Here is a 15,663-nt window from a genome sequence, read left to right as displayed (position 1 = left end):
GAAAAAAAAAAACAGTACCACGGCTCAAAATTCATGAAGTTTTTTATATTCGAGTAAAATCTACTTGAGTACACTTTGAAACAAGAGTACAACAAAATAGAATATACTTCAAATGTTGAATATACAAACTAGATTATTCTGAACACAAACACATTGTTCTCTCTTTCAGAACTAATAAAAAGCAAATTGCAAAAGAAAAAGGCGCAATAAACATTTGGATGCATGCTGCCTATAGACCTCATTCTGTACTTCAGTGACAACAAATCCCCCAAAATTTCAGTCGTCAAGTCTCTTGATAGTGGATTCGATCATATGAAAGAATCAAACGGTTCGGACTGTTGAACTCCAAGAGCTTTGAATATGGACCACAAGAATGCATTGCCGTTTGTTTACCGGTAATACTGTGCCTGGTACAATATGTCGAAAAACAACAAGATATTAACACAACAAAAGCCTAATAAGTGTGACTTGCAACAAAATAAGAAAAGTTTTACTGTTCCAAGGCTGCACTGTTTATAAATTCAGTAAACTGTATAATTCATATATACAAAGTCCTTTATTTCCGCGATTATTAGAAATGGAGGGAGAATCGACTTGTGCCGTTTCACAAGTTCTTGTGAAACGGCAGCACATGGGCACAGGCGCGTACTCACAGTGATCGTCTAAAGAAACTGCTGGTTTTGCGTTGCAATTCGAGCATAAAAGAAGTTATAAAAAGTCAGATTTACACTCCATCATTCACATTTCAACTATGCGACTATTCACTCATTAGTGTTCTGTTAAGCTGTTAGTGTCTAAGTTTAATTAAAAATAAAACTATTGTAGAACTGTAGTGATCTTTACACTGGTCCCTACACCAATTCATAATTGAAATGACAGACATCTAATAAACCTTTGACGTGTATGTAGATTTATCCACATGATGGGTAAACCGTGTTGATGCAGGTGAGTCACAATGCTTGATGAGTTTTCGCCTGGTAATTTTTTTATACAATGAAACCACACGTGAACTCTGTACAAAAACTGTACAAGTCAACAGTAATCTCCAGTTAATTTGGTATGGGGTACAAAAAACACACCCAGCGTGTGATTGAATAGTAACTGGGGTAAATGTGTCTATTCATTTATTATCATTCATGACAGAACAAAATGCTTGGCTCCTCAGCTCTCAGCTGTTTCAGACTGTGGTTTTGAACCTTCTACCACCACTTCTACTGTTTGCTGTGTGGTATTGTCCTGCTCAGGTCTTGTCTGGACCACGATCACCCGTTCTCCTGAAGTGCTGTCTGCTTTAGACTCTGAGTTCGGTACGGCGCTCTTTGCTCTCGGAGAAAGCTGGCTCTGTTGAATCTGGATCTGTACTGGGACTGACACTGGATTCTGCACGGAAATCGAAGCAGGTACCTGTGTGGAGCTCTGGATTGAGACTGGACTAGACACTGTCTGAACGGACATTGGGAGTTGAGCTTGCGTCTGGATTGAAATGGGGAACTGTGTCTTAGTCTGACCTGGAGTCTGCTGAGCAGTCACTGCTAGTCTGACCACCTGCGTCCCTGGCGCCACAGAGACGGGTGTGAGGGCTCGGACGGCGAGCTGCGTGCCCATCAGATTGATGCCCGTAGGGGTACCGGGTTTGGTTTGAAGCTGGCACTGCGTTAGCTGGGAGGCGGGTATGGTGATTATCTTTGCGAGCTGGACTGTGATCTTGTCACCGTTTTCTGCTGTGGCGGGCACCATCGTGGGTATGGTCTGGATCAAGACTTTGGGCGCATTTCCGATGGTCCCTGTACCGGTATTGGTTGGCGCAGTGGTGAGGATCGAAGGATTTGCTGATTGCATTGCCATGGTGGAGATTTTCTGACCCAAAGAATTCGTCATAACAACCGGCACTTGCATAGCAACCCGCACAGTCCTGGAAACAAGATATATTATTAGACACTGTTATTCAAAACCACTCATCTGATCTAACTTGCACCATTTTTAAATTCAACTTTGCTTACCTGGGTGCACTGGCATTGGAAACTATGGTGGCATGGGAGTGATGTGATCCATCGGTCGCCGTGGAGACTGTTACTATACGCTGAATGGGAGTTGCCGCCAGTGCAGCTTTGGCTTTTGGAAAGCCTGGGTGAAGCAGAGTCCTACTACCCCCTCTTAAGATGGCAGGGGTTTTGGAGAATTCAGTATGCAACAGTGTGTCAGAAGAAGGAGGTACACGCTCATAGGTTTTCTCTTCGCTTATGTCATCACAGGGGTCACATTTATCGTCATCTATGACAACAATGTCTTTAGGCATTTCCTTAAACTGGTACACCAACCTCTGACCTTCGACTTTAGCCAAGATACCTCTCTGATAGTAATACCTATGAGAGAAAAACACTAATTTAACACACAAGGAAATACAAATATAAAAACATAAGCTGTCCTGGACGCTAATCCTCGATATGGCATTTCAGCTGTGCCAAAACAAATGAAACGAAGTATACGTTCAAACAAATCTTTTACCTGAGTGCTCTGCCCATGGTTTCGTAGTTCATATCAGGTTTATTCTTGTGTTTGCCCCACAACTTTGACACCGCTTTAGAGTCCACCAGCTTAAAGATGCCTTTCTCCCTCTGTGTCCATTTGATGTATTTGGGACAGGTGTTCTTATCCTGCAGAAGGTCTAAAAGAAACTCCCAAAGGTATGTGCTTCCTGTAGGAAAACAGCACCATTAGAGCTAAATCGAAGCAATAATTCACAACCATTGCTAATCTTTCAAAATACATATCACACAAATATTGAAGGATCTTAAGGCTAATAACAGATATTACAACTAAAGTTATAGATCACATTCAAAATTAAATTCCTGTCATCATTTACTCTTTAGTCTCTTGTCATTTCAAACCTGTATGACTTTCTTCTGCAGAACACAAAAGATGATATATTGAAAAATGTGTTGTTGCCAGTAAACAGTTGGTCCCCAACTGTTTTTGCTTACCAACATGTTTCAAAATATCTCGTTTTGTGTTCGGCTGAAGAAAGGGAAGTCACAGGTGTATAATTTGCCAACAGGGTGAGTAAATTCTGACCAAATTGTAATTTCCAGCACTGTAAATAAATAAATTTTTAGTACTACATTTTAAGTACATGTATTCTCTATTTCCTAAAATACATACCTTTTCCTTCTCTTGACTTCTTTTTGATGCCCAGATCCGGAGATCCATTTGAAATGTGATGGGGTTTAGGTCTGCGCCCAGCTAAAATAAAGATTATCAACAGTTTAGAAGCGACCCGGTACTGCTTTTCATATTTTGTCTTGTTGGTCATAAGATGAGTTTAAAAATAAATGATGAAGTCAATAAAACAATAACAAATGGGCCCAATTTTTTTCACTCCTTCACTCCTGTCTACAACTGTACAAATGTTCTTGCAGACTCACATTTTCTTCTCTTAGTGGGTTCCATCTCCAGCACCTCTGGCTCCTGTATAACAGTAACCATCTCCATGGGCTCGCAGTCTTCTGTGCTGACCTCCACCACAGTCTCAGTCAGCACGTCTGGCCGCATGGCAGCGTGAAGGAACTCAGATGTGTTAACACACGGGGGCACAAAAACCTCTACACACCAGAAAGACAAATAATCTTAGTAAAGATGTATGGGCATGTATGTAAAGTGTGTTATGTGATGGGGCACATGTTTTTACCAGGGCTTCGGTCTCCGCGTAAGCTGGATGGAGAATCCATGTGCAGAAGAGCTTCTGCAGCCTCGATGGTTTTATCGGAGCAATGCACAGTTGAGCCATGAACCGATGCTTCCACTGCCATAGAGAAAAGACACACAAGCCAGTTAATATTCTTAAAAACGGTATGTATTGAGTGTGCATAGTATCAAACAGGATTGTTTTATAAGCTGTTCACAGCATTATTTGTTAACAACAACATTAATGCATATCATTGTATCTTTATAACATATACAGCTTAACTTCATTCAATACTCAATTTCTAAAGTCTGTCATGTTTAACGTGCTAACCTTACTTTTTAATTGTAATATCTAAGCGATTTTGTTATTTTATAAATCTACAAATTCATTTTTAATGCAATGGTAAATACACTGAATAACCAACAGAGGGTGCCATTGGGTGCAAAACCTGCACAATTTGGACTTCCCAAAACCATGATCCAATCCAACTAGGTTGAATCCCAGAGTAAAAAACTTCAGCTTCAGCTAAAGCTGTCAGTCAAAAGGATCTCATAGAGATCAAAACATGCAGATCAGTTTGTTTTGACAGAGAAAAGGACAACACTAATAATCACGCCGCTTTATCAATTTCCTATGAAATATCACGAATCCGCACACTTTCTAACAAAGAAACCGTGCTGAAGCAACATTTTGTATTCTTCATAAACAACAAACGATTTAACAGCCAGTGGCAGATTTACATTTACGCATTTGGCAGATGCTTTTATCCCAAGAGACACGTTGTATTCAGGCTATACATTTTGTAGGTGCGTTGCATGGAAATCCAGGACAGGAGGACTGTACCTGTAACAAGTCTACTTAGCCCAATTAGCAAACACTAAGACAGTTCGGATGAAAGCATCTGCTTAATGACAAGTCACTTCCTGGAGGGTCTGAGTAAGCAACAGTTGCGGAGACGCTGATCCGAGACCTGCAAATTCAGGCATACATAGGGTAGAACCAGCACCTGTGCCAGTCTATCCAAGCATTCGCTGACCTCTCATTACAACCTGACCCTGTCCATGTTTGGGTATGCGTGTCTGTTGCCACACACAGGAGCTATCTTTAGGCAGTGCCAGTCATAACCACACACACACACGGTGTCCTTTAGAATAAGTGACCCAGCATTCATTTGCTTCTTGGACTCAGACAAATCATCCCTGGAGAAAATGTAAAAATTAAGCTATTATAAAAAATATTGAAGTTGCGATAAGAGAGTTGCTGTAGATTCAATAATGCATAAAATCTTCCTACTGTGAAGACGTTTTCATTATTTTGTTGATCTAGTTTTACTGAATATCTAGTGATTCGGCATATTAATTATGCAAAACCAAATCTAACAAGTGTATGTCAAAAACAATACTAAGCTCTTTACAAGCAGCAGAACACAAATTGGACTACAAATAACGATCTATTAAATGCGATATTAAAGTAGTAAACATATGCCGATTACGTTCATACTCGACGTATAAAATCGAATAAACCCACGCTAAAGATTGAGTATTGTGGCACTATTTAACCGCTACTAAAATAGCGGTCCAGAGGAAAGTAGTGCAGTCCCTCTTCACTTCCGTGTTTACAGTCGTCGGAGCTTTCCCTCCAGTTCTTTCTGAAGACGCTCTCCGAGTTTCCTGCCACTCGATACCCGCCCCGACTCTGATTGGACGCCGCTCTAACAAACGCCCCAAGAAAAGGACGAGACGATTGGTCCCGTGTAAGATTTCGAACAGAGCGCGTATGCTATTGGAGGACGAGTGCTGTCATTCAAAGTTTAGACAGGCCAGCGGAATAACAATGCTTCCGCCATGAAATCTTAACATTCACTTGAAAAACTCTGAATAGCCATTCGACACATTTGCAACACCACCCGCTTATTTTGATTAGAAATAAAGACGGTTAAATAAAATAAAATGTTGTTCTTAGGTGTTGTAACTTTAGCGACGAAAGCACGCTTAAACAGTGACCATGCTTAGATAACGGGACATTTGCTAGAATAAATCAACGCGCACATAATTACAAAAACAATGTTTTCGCCGTCCAGTTTAACTACGTAAATAAATCGAGTATTCGTTTTTAAATTTTAAATGCTTGTTGCATTTTGTCTAACGTGTATCACATTTCCTTGGAGCACGAGGAGTTCACCTCAAACAATTAAAAAATAAACCTCTCGAATACGATTTTATTTGTAACTCAATTTACTGACGGGTAAAATAAAAAGGACGTTTAAGATATTTATTCCGTGTTTATCAGTTTAAAATACAACTCGATGTCCTTCCGACTCCAGACAGCGTGGCAAAGACGTAGGAAAGACAACATCTCTCCCACTTCCTGGTTTCAGAGCAGCGCACCACCTCCAGAGAAGCCCGTTATTTGAACACACTCCTCGTTTTAAACACCCTCGCGCGCCGTGCAAACTGCACACTGCGCACACAAAACACAACGTGCGTGACTTACATCCACACTACTTTTCAACTTTCTAAAGCAAACGGAAAAGAAAAGCGGGCAACGCCATGCAGGTTGCCAACCAAGGTGATCACTTCCTGAAATGCCCTCCATTACTTTCTAGCACAACTTAACGGATCTCAGCGCTGCGGCTCGAGCGCCGCCGCGCTGCGCCTCAAACAAGCCCGCACCGACAAGGTTTAAAAGCGCTTTTATCTTTTTACCTGCTCGTATAAGAAGATCGAGCTGGTTAGCGGGTCCCTCATGCAGCGACGTCGCCATGTTTCGTCCAGAGGTGCAGATTCACATTGACTCGCATTGAAAGCGTATAGAGACGCACGACTCGAATATCACTCCGCCTCCACAGGAAATCTCCACAAATTCAGCAGCACGCCCCGGGCGAGCACAGATCCTTCCGCGCCGTACACAGGAAATCCTCCGCGCTCTTTGCGTTTACGTTTAATTTACGTCAAAAGTGGAGAGAGAATTCACTCAATTCGTGCGGATTCGTGTCCAAATCGCGTCTATTTTATCCCCAGTTTAATATTATTAGCATACAATATACAATTTAGGGCGATTAAAAAACTGCGCACACGTGTGCTACATATACATACTAAAAACAAACATTCAGCAATTCAAATCGGCTAAAGTATGGACAGTCGCGCATATTACTCGATTGAGAGATTAACATTTGACATTTTCCTATTGTCTTTTTGTATGTTTGAGATATTGTGTCATTTATTTAGATTTAGGTGTTGGCCATTCAATTAAATAAACATATTCCTAAACTCCTTTAATTGTGATAACATTCTCTGAAATTCCTCTGAACAGTAATTTGTTAAAACAATCATTTTAAGATGTCTAATGATCCGTTTTGTACTACATTTTATGAAATGTCCGCAAGAGGGCAGTGGCGATTTACCACCGAACAGCACTGGTTGCATTAGTCTACATTACAACTCTGGATTAGGTAATGTTTAGATAAACGTTCATTTGTTCATCTTGTAAATTATTTAATAACATAACCCACGTGGATCTCTTGTGTGAGCATCCAATGGGGGTGCTTTTCTAAACACAGTAAGAATGTAATATTGCACAAATAAAACAACTACTTGACTCCGTTGACTATGTTTGATTTTAAATATGGGATAATGAAATACCTTCTGGATATACAGTTCATTTCAATTTTTGCTTCACAAAATCTCACTGCCAAGACTTAATACTGCACCGGATACAAAACAAACATGTTGAAGCAGTTTATAAAACAATACTATTAACAAATACTGTCCATACATTTCTGTTCCATTTACATGGAAAATAATTCTCCAGAAAACATTCAAGATCACATAAGACTGAAAGTTAGTAATTCATGGACATGGACAGTGGGATTCCGAGTTGACTGCATTTAACTTGAAACCTTATACAGTCTGTTTATGGATAATATGGGTATGGATTTGCTAAATAACCTGCACTGCTACATTTTCTCATTCTGGATTCTGTGCAGAAGTGTTTGCTGTCTGAATGGCAGCAACAACAAAAGTGGGCATGAAAACATCACTGACATGTGTTTTAAAGCTGGGATATTTCTGTAAAACATGTTAGGTCCATTACATTATTACTGTAGTCTATTCATTTTGTGTTGTTTATACATGGTCAATTCTTCATTCACCCATCACATAAATCCATCAGCGTTAAAGCTTGTACACACCGGGACGATAATCGGCTGCATTTTTCGAGACGTTTTCCATGGCGTTTATACCAAATCGATTTTCAGTGGTGATGAGCCGAGTGAACGTGCAAATTCACTCCCTGGCATAGTTGCCGGTTAATGAAAAACAGAAATAACCTGGCGCTGTGCACCTCTAGGCTTCTAACACTCGATTGTCACACAAAAGAAGAATTAATCTTGCTTCCTCTTCGTCAATATGTGCTCAGCAAGACAGTTTTGTACTTGAGCGCCACAAAGTCATGTATCTCTATCATTAAAATATTTTTTTTTTCACCAAACCAAATGCATAACTTGATAAAATGATCAGTTAGCCTCACAATGTTTCTTGCTCACATTGCTAGGGTTCTATTAGGATATCAAGCATTAAAGAGAATGATAAAGTGCTGTCATTGTTTTGATTCAATTTAATATAACATTAAAAATAATCTCCTTACAAAGAAAAAAGTTATACGGTCTCGAACAACATGAGGGTCGGTTAAATGAGAACAATCACCTATGCGTAGCTTAAATGCAGTAGTTTGAACTGTGTGATTCTTACCCATCTCCATGACTTCTGTCTCCACCTCCTGCTCCTCGGCTACACCTTGCATCAGGTAGGTCTCATCATCATACACCAGCACCTGAGCAGCGAAGCCCTGCTCCATCCGTGCGCTGGGCACATGCTCCACGATCACTGCAGGATACTCTGCTTCGCCTTCCACTTCTCCTTCCATTTCCCCCTCCATCTCACACACTCCTTCCTCCTAAAAGAGAAACAGAGGCTGTGTTAAGTGGTGAAAGACCAAATTCTAAATAGGAATTTCTGATTTATTTTTGGCAGGTTTTTAACTTCATTTAGTACAGTGGGAGAGAGAAGGGGGCGGGATCGGACAACAAGTCAGGATTCGAACTTGGTGACACGTAGCGCAACTGCGACCAATGTCAGAGCTCGTGCCCACGAGACTATTAGCTTTGACAAAATTAGCATTTCTAAATGAAAGAGGCAAACCTTGCTTGCTTGTATAGAAATTTGATGGGTTAGGATTGTGTTGAGCAATGCACTGAAACTGTATTTTAAGCCCCGTTGAATTGCAAGGGAAATCCTTAAATGTATTCCCTCAAAAACTAAATTTCCTTTCGACTGAAGATCGACATAAACATCTTCATGACATGAGGGTAAATACAAAATCTGCAAATTATTGGGGGTATGATATTAAAGAAAAATATGTGATAACTTCCTAAAAAACACGATATGCGATTATATACTCCTTTGTAGTTGTAATATGCCTATTCCAATACACAAATCTACAATTTTCCTATAATTCGATACATAATAGGAACCAAAATGTTTAATTTGTGGAACAATTAATTTGTTTTAAGAAAATAATATTTTAAAACCTTTTCAACATTTTGGTACCTACACCTGTTATTAAAACTTGGTTGTATTTAGCTAAAGTAATAAAGTAATAATCATCTGTAATAGCATGAGAGTAAATTATGAGAGAACTTTTATGAACTATTTCCATTTCTACAAATAGTCAGTAAAACGCTTTGGAAGTCTGTGACTGCAGTATAGTCTTGCAAAGCCATTCTGATACAGAAACTGGTTATCTACATATGAAGTTTCCTCGGGAATATCTCAGTTACTCAGGCACCTTAAAACTACAACATTTTTAAAGCTTTGATGGTTTCGACAGACCCAAATCCAGTTACTAGATCTTCCTCTGAGGTGCGAATTGTGCCAGTTTTGTGTCATGTTAATGTAACTTTTTTAACTGACAAAAACTTGGGAACCATGATTCAAGCAAATATGCATCAAATGTCTTTGAATAATTTGTGGGCGCGCCGTGTCAGTACCAAAGACTAACGCCAACTGCACAAAGCATAGATATGCAGGAACTGGACCTTTGTTGATGCAAAGTTCTTACCGGTAAATGGTCGTCCACTGCAGTGACATACTCCACCACGGCTCCTCCACTGTCTACGAGCACCACAGACGTCATGACTCATACCCAGCGCTCTTCTGACCTCAGTGGCAACCCCATGAACTGCAGACAGAGCACATAAAAATAAATCAAATACATTTAAATAATTGTATAATTAATTGCTTTAAGTGAATACAATGATTGTGTCAAAGCCAAGATATATGTTTGTGAATTGTATCTCAAACAAACACTACTAAATGTTACAAGCAGATTCTAGGCTTTTTAACCTACTCTCCCGCTCTCTTGTCTGCTTGTCTGGGTCAAACAGGAAACTCAGTCTTGCTAAGGAACAGAACACCAAAACAGGAAGCCTGTCGGTGGAACACTGACGTCATGGCAACAACCAACATGCTTTGGTTTGTGGCATGTAAAGCGCAGACACTATTAAAGCAGCAGGACACTCCCAAATTGTGAGTCTTCCTCATTACACTTTCATTAAAGTCAGTGTAACACCGTAGTGGCTAAATTATTAAGTAACTTTACTGCTTCAGATGGCTTAAGTGACGGAGCAATGCAATTCAGTGGTGAAATGTAAATGTTCTCAAACTATTGCAAACACAATATAGTGAAAATAATAAAAACAGGATCCTGTTGAATATGCATAACTTATCAAAACGGTTATATATTTGATTCTGCAGTACCTTTATACAGATGCTTAGCATTGTCCAACAACTGCAACTTTTTCTGTTAAAAATAAACCTTCAACTCACATTGAAGATTGAAGTAAAGTGCAAACAGAAGATGGCGATACAGAGGCAAAACGTACAGACTGTAGCTATAACCACTTTCATAAAGTATCCACCAGGGATGTTTTCAACAGGCAAACTTGGCTACTTTGAAAAGTAGATTTTTGCACAAGAACACTATTTTAGATCACTAACAAAATGTGAATCATTGTATCAGTACATAAGGCCAGATACTGCATGCTGGTAGAACAAAGACAAAGCAATTTCAAACTTGGAGCAAGTTATTACATTCTGTGGAAGAGTACAAGGAAAAATATTTCTGGAAAACATTTCAGGCGAGTAAAATTCTCTCGCACTTGCCCATACAAAACATTCACTTGTCCCGGACTAAAGATGCACTATAAATTATCGTCCATATATGGTCATGTTTAATGTTATCATATTGGCCGATAATACAATTTAGGCCGATATATCATTGCTGGTTTAACTTCTTCAGCTGCACACTGCTCACAGTTAAAATACAGTACAGTACTGTCTCTCTGTCGTGATCATTCGCTTACTATTAGCACAATTTTGTTGATGTACGTACAGTATTTATGGATATGTAAATTATAGGAACATATTGCTTGATCAGACGGCTTTCTACCTTGAGACATGTGGCTATTAAGTACATTCTGGATGAACATCTATAATTTGTTTATTAAATAAAAGATTCTGAAGGTTAAAGTATCGCTAACTGGTGTAAAGTTGTCTTGGTACATGATTTGCAGGGGGGAAAAAAGAGAACTAATGGTCACCTTGTTTTCTGCAGTGAATGTTTAAAAATGAACATTTAGTAATTTTGCAGACGCTTTTATCCAAAAAGACTTACAAAGATTTCGGGAGCAATAAGCGATATGTCCTAAAAGAGCAATGGTTGCTAATACAAAGTTACTAGTTTCAACAAAAGCTAGACCACTACCTGTTGAGAGAAGAGGGTTAGTGTAACTTTTTTTTTCATTTGTCTGTCAAGTATTCACAGAAGAGGTGTGTAATTTTTTGAAGGTTGTGAGATGTGGTTGACCGGACCGCGTTAGAAAGAATGTTCCACCAGGAACGAGTTGGTGGAACATAAAAGCAGTTTGTTTCTTCTTGTTTTAGTCTTAAGGAATGTTGTATTAATATTTAGATACTGTGTGTATCAGCAGATATATTGGTTATCAGTTTTGAATGTTAAAGAATAATCGGTTATAGTTATCGGCCAAAATGTACATATCGGTGCATCCCTATCCCGGACAAGCATTAATGTCTGCACTTAAGATCAGTCTGTTACATTGTTAAAGGAGTCACTTTAAAATTTGCACCCATTCACTTTTGCATAGTAATTTTTATTCCTAATATGGCAAGTCAATGTGGGCAAAATTTTAAGTGAACTACTCCTTTTAAAGTGCCCTGCCCTACTACCATAGAAACACAGTCACAAGGTCTGTGCTAGAATGAAGGGTTGTGTCAACTAAAAGTGACATGCACACTTCCTCACAAATGTGACTGGATCATGTCATCTGTAATTTTAGTTCTTTGTAAAACACAAATGCAAAGCTAAATTCTCAAATGCAGAAATTTATCAAATATCATGCAACAAAACAAATGTAGTTCTTCCCCATTACAAATTCTGTTCAAAAACTGTTTTAGCACACGACAGTACATTGTGATCTGGTGGATATACTATTACTTGATGAGTTAATTCCACAAAAGTTGCGCTTCGAGATGTTATTAAGAAAACTCAAGTAATTCATCCGTTTCCAACCTTTTGTTCCTGGTGCAGCTGTAAAAATTCCACAGCGTTCCCCCTCCAAGATGCATACCAATTCCCAGGAAACACTCCAAGACATTTCCTTAAAAAAAGGCATCCAGTCCACTTTAACCATGGCTTCCTTTTCTTCAAAGATCTCCACATTCCAACAACCTGACTCCACGGAATCCAGTCACTTTGCCGAAAACATCATCAGGGAATTAATGAGTAATGTAAAAATCATAAACAGTCTGACTGACGCAAACTACATTGCTTTCGCTTCCTGTCTTTTTTCGATCTTCTTATATTCCGCAGCCATTACTCTTCTAAGAATAAGTTTATACATTTAATCTCATCTCGTGTCTTAAGGGTAAGACAGCGTCTGTAAGTTCGACTCAGCATTCTGTGAGGCAGGATCACATGGTCTGTGCTTTCCGAACAGGCATCACATGACCAACGCACAACGCTGCTTTTGTGTCCTCAACAGACTCTCCAGTGATGCAACGTCCCACCTTTAAACACACACACACACAGGCAATGCCAAAATCCAGCCTCCACCCAACCGCCCTTCAGATGCAACACATTATTCCTCAATGAGAGTCAGCTTGCATCATCTTTCCATCAAAACGGACCAAAACCCCTTCTGCTTTTACAAGATTCAATTCTTGCTTTACAATAAAGTTGCTCACCCATATGTTTCAAATCTGCAAGACTTCTACTGTGAAACACTTTGAGAAGGGGTCAATGTATACTGTTAATCGATGCATGGAAAATAAAATAAAATTGTATTTCACAGAACAACATCATACAAGCTTGGAACAACACAACACCAGCTAAATGGATTTCATTTTGGGGTGAACTGTTCCATTACGGTCTGTGGTCATTCCTATTTTATGTAAAGAACATGGAATGACACACTTGGGCAGATCGCACACAAAAACACAATGTGGGAGTCGGTGGGGGTCAAATATTTGTGCCAAATGTTAGCTGACCTTGTGCAAATTGGTTTACGGAGCAGAAATCATTTTCCTGCATTCAAAACCGGCTATCCGTTGACTTGAAGACTTACACAGCATTGTAACAACACATCGCCACAAATTCATCAGGAAACAAACAGCACAACCAAGCAACTTTATGAATGATGACATAATTGAAAAAAACAAGCAAGATTTATGAAATATCCATTGGAGTAGTTCAGCTGTGTCAGTAAGAAATAGAAGCATGGCACAAATGTGTATCTACTATGAGCAGATTGTCCACAAAAACAGTCTTTGTGTTTAGTATTGCCTCACCAAATACTTCCTCCTTCTAAACATCTGGAAGAGCAGGGAAATACAAACTTGTCCTGTCTTAAACGGCAAAGTAAATATGGTAACAGTTCATGGGAAAATACGTCTGTGCTTCCATGACAACACTAATGTGTCATAGATGTTTACAGTGAAACAACAACCAGTGATTGATAATCCAGTAGGTTAAAAAAGCTCAATTCTGTTTTGCAGTGAGTTAAATACAAACTCATCCGACTCATGAGGACAGCCACGATGTTTGCATACTGGACATCCATAGCACACAAAATGTAAAATTAGAATGCGCTTCTGATGTCTCTTGTCGTGTCTGTCCAATACTTTGACCTACACGCATCCCCCCATTTTTGCCCATGCTATTGAAAATGTTTCACCATATAAAACCCAGTCAAGTTAGAGACATTTAATAGCCCAGCAAAGATATTTATTCAAGGTAATTTCAGGGCCAGGCACTTTTCATCCCTTATCTTCTGAAATCAGCAATTGCTGATTTCAACAGATCAAAGTCCTCTGCAAGTCTACACTGTTCACTTTACTTTCAGCAGTGTAAACATACGGATCATAGAAAGTCTTCACAAGTGAATAAATCGAACCCAGGGTTAGACCAACCCGGTGCCATTTTTACATAAAGTACGGTTGTGTTTCATGTCAATTATGATAAAAGTCGTGGGTTTAATGTGTCTACTGTGTTACATGCCAGCAAATCAAATCTATAAGCATCATCACAGGTGTGAATGTAAAGCAGTGGATAAAGCAAAGCTGATCCAGTCGTACTCTGTCCTATTTAGTGGGCGTTACAATATAAACTTCGGAGGAAAAACGACACAGTAACATCATGTCAGATCTTAGTTAAGAGGAAAACCACAATTTAACCATTCATGCGTTCTTTCGCGGTGCAGAACAGCAAGCAGAAAGTCTGATCCTATTCAGTATGTAATACACATATGTGTCAGAAATCTCTCGTTGATACACGTTTTACACACTGCACTACTCATACAAAAATGTTGCACTACTAATTAAAAACTGTATTAAGATACGTAAACAAAATATAATAGTTTTTAGGTTACCTGAATAGCATAGAAATCTAACAACAACTTTCAACGGAGAAGTCTGTAACGTTATGCCTACTTATCTTACTTACAACTCTCTACTAGCATTTAGCTTAGCCAGCTAGCAGATAGGAGCCTGGTGAGCTATTAAAAGGACAAATATGACACTTTTAAACAGATAAACGATTAAACACTTTCACGCATGCTAATGTGCCCGAATAATTATTTCAGTAATAACGTAAAACTACAGGAAAAGCCCAGTATGGCGTATGTAAGTTATCCTTTTAGCTTCAGACAAAATAACTACGCGAATATATATTTCGGCTCGTTTATTTAAATATGGAAACTTACAAGTAAATGACTTACCTCACGAAGCCGTTTCTTTAAATGAAATCCACAGTATTTGTTTTCCACGGTTTGCACGCATATACAATGAGCTGGGTAACGTTACGGGCTGTATTGTTGCTGTGGCGGGGGTGAGCTCGTCAGACTGTGGCTGCTAGCTGCTAAGCGCTAACACACCTGATACACACAAACAACCACACCAGAAAGACACACAACACTAAGCGCACACTCAACCTGACTGACTGACGAACATCAAAAACAAAAACACCGGACACACTACGATTCTCATCCCCTGCGACGACGGGACAGCCGGGAAACAAGAAGCGTGTGTTTGCAGCAAATTCCGATCAGAGTCATGATGTAGTGGCTCTCTTTCTCTTTTCACAAACACACTATTGTTTATATATATTTCTTATAACAATTGTAATGTAATTGTATTTTCTTTGAAATAACCCGTCCATTCCCTATTCATATAAAATGGCAACATTATGTAAATAACAGTCATGGGCTAATACGTTTATTTAATCCGCGAATATTATAAACATATGGTCGCTATATCGTTGCAGCATCAATTTTACAACAATTTCATCATCGTCTGATAATTACTTAAATATCTGAATTTGCTTTTTATCTTGATCGCTGAATATTGATA

At 39.2% G+C, this 15,663-nt stretch overlaps 1 protein-coding gene across 4 annotated transcripts; it reads right to left on the bottom strand.

The window, feature by feature from the left end:
- Positions 1 to 25: 25 nt before the first annotated feature.
- On the bottom strand, positions 26 to 15,418 carry elf2b (E74-like factor 2b (ets domain transcription factor)). 4 transcript variants are annotated; one of them, XM_079462569.1, is made up of 9 exons: positions 15,033 to 15,418; positions 9,800 to 9,919; positions 8,431 to 8,635; positions 3,686 to 3,799; positions 3,423 to 3,599; positions 3,160 to 3,240; positions 2,506 to 2,695; positions 2,001 to 2,363; positions 26 to 1,912 (listed from the first exon to the last, which is right to left on the bottom strand). In XM_079462569.1, the coding sequence occupies exons 2-9, from the start codon at positions 9,872 to 9,874 to the stop codon at positions 1,162 to 1,164; spliced, it is 1,956 nt and encodes a 651-aa protein (XP_079318695.1). In that variant the 5' UTR covers positions 9,875 to 9,919; positions 15,033 to 15,418; the 3' UTR covers positions 26 to 1,161. The 4 variants fall into 4 exon arrangements, with proteins under 4 accessions (XP_079318695.1, XP_079318696.1, XP_079318697.1 ...); XM_079462570.1 differs by lacking the exon at positions 15,033 to 15,418 and adding an exon at positions 12,329 to 12,742; XM_079462571.1 differs by lacking the exon at positions 15,033 to 15,418 and adding an exon at positions 10,088 to 10,115.
- Positions 15,419 to 15,663: the final 245 nt, after the last annotated feature.

Source organism: Barbatula barbatula (genome assembly GCF_947034865.1).
Source record: "Barbatula barbatula genome assembly, chromosome: 8".
Taxonomy (NCBI): domain Eukaryota; kingdom Metazoa; phylum Chordata; class Actinopteri; order Cypriniformes; family Nemacheilidae; genus Barbatula; species Barbatula barbatula.
Note: the sequence above shows the minus strand (reverse complement) of the source record. Positions and strands in the feature narration are given on the sequence as shown.

Coding starts and splice junctions, on each gene's coding strand:
- elf2b (XM_079462569.1), bottom strand. CDS start 9,874: ATGACGTCTGTGGTGCTCGTAGACAGTGGAGGAGCCGTGGTGGAGTAT. Junction 3,800..8,430: donor GACAGAAGTCATGGAGATGG/GTAAGAATCACA, acceptor TCTCTATGGCAG/TGGAAGCATCGGTTCATGGC. Junction 2,696..3,159: donor GAAGTCAAGAGAAGGAAAAG/GTATGTATTTTA, acceptor GTTTTCCTACAG/GAAGCACATACCTTTGGGAG.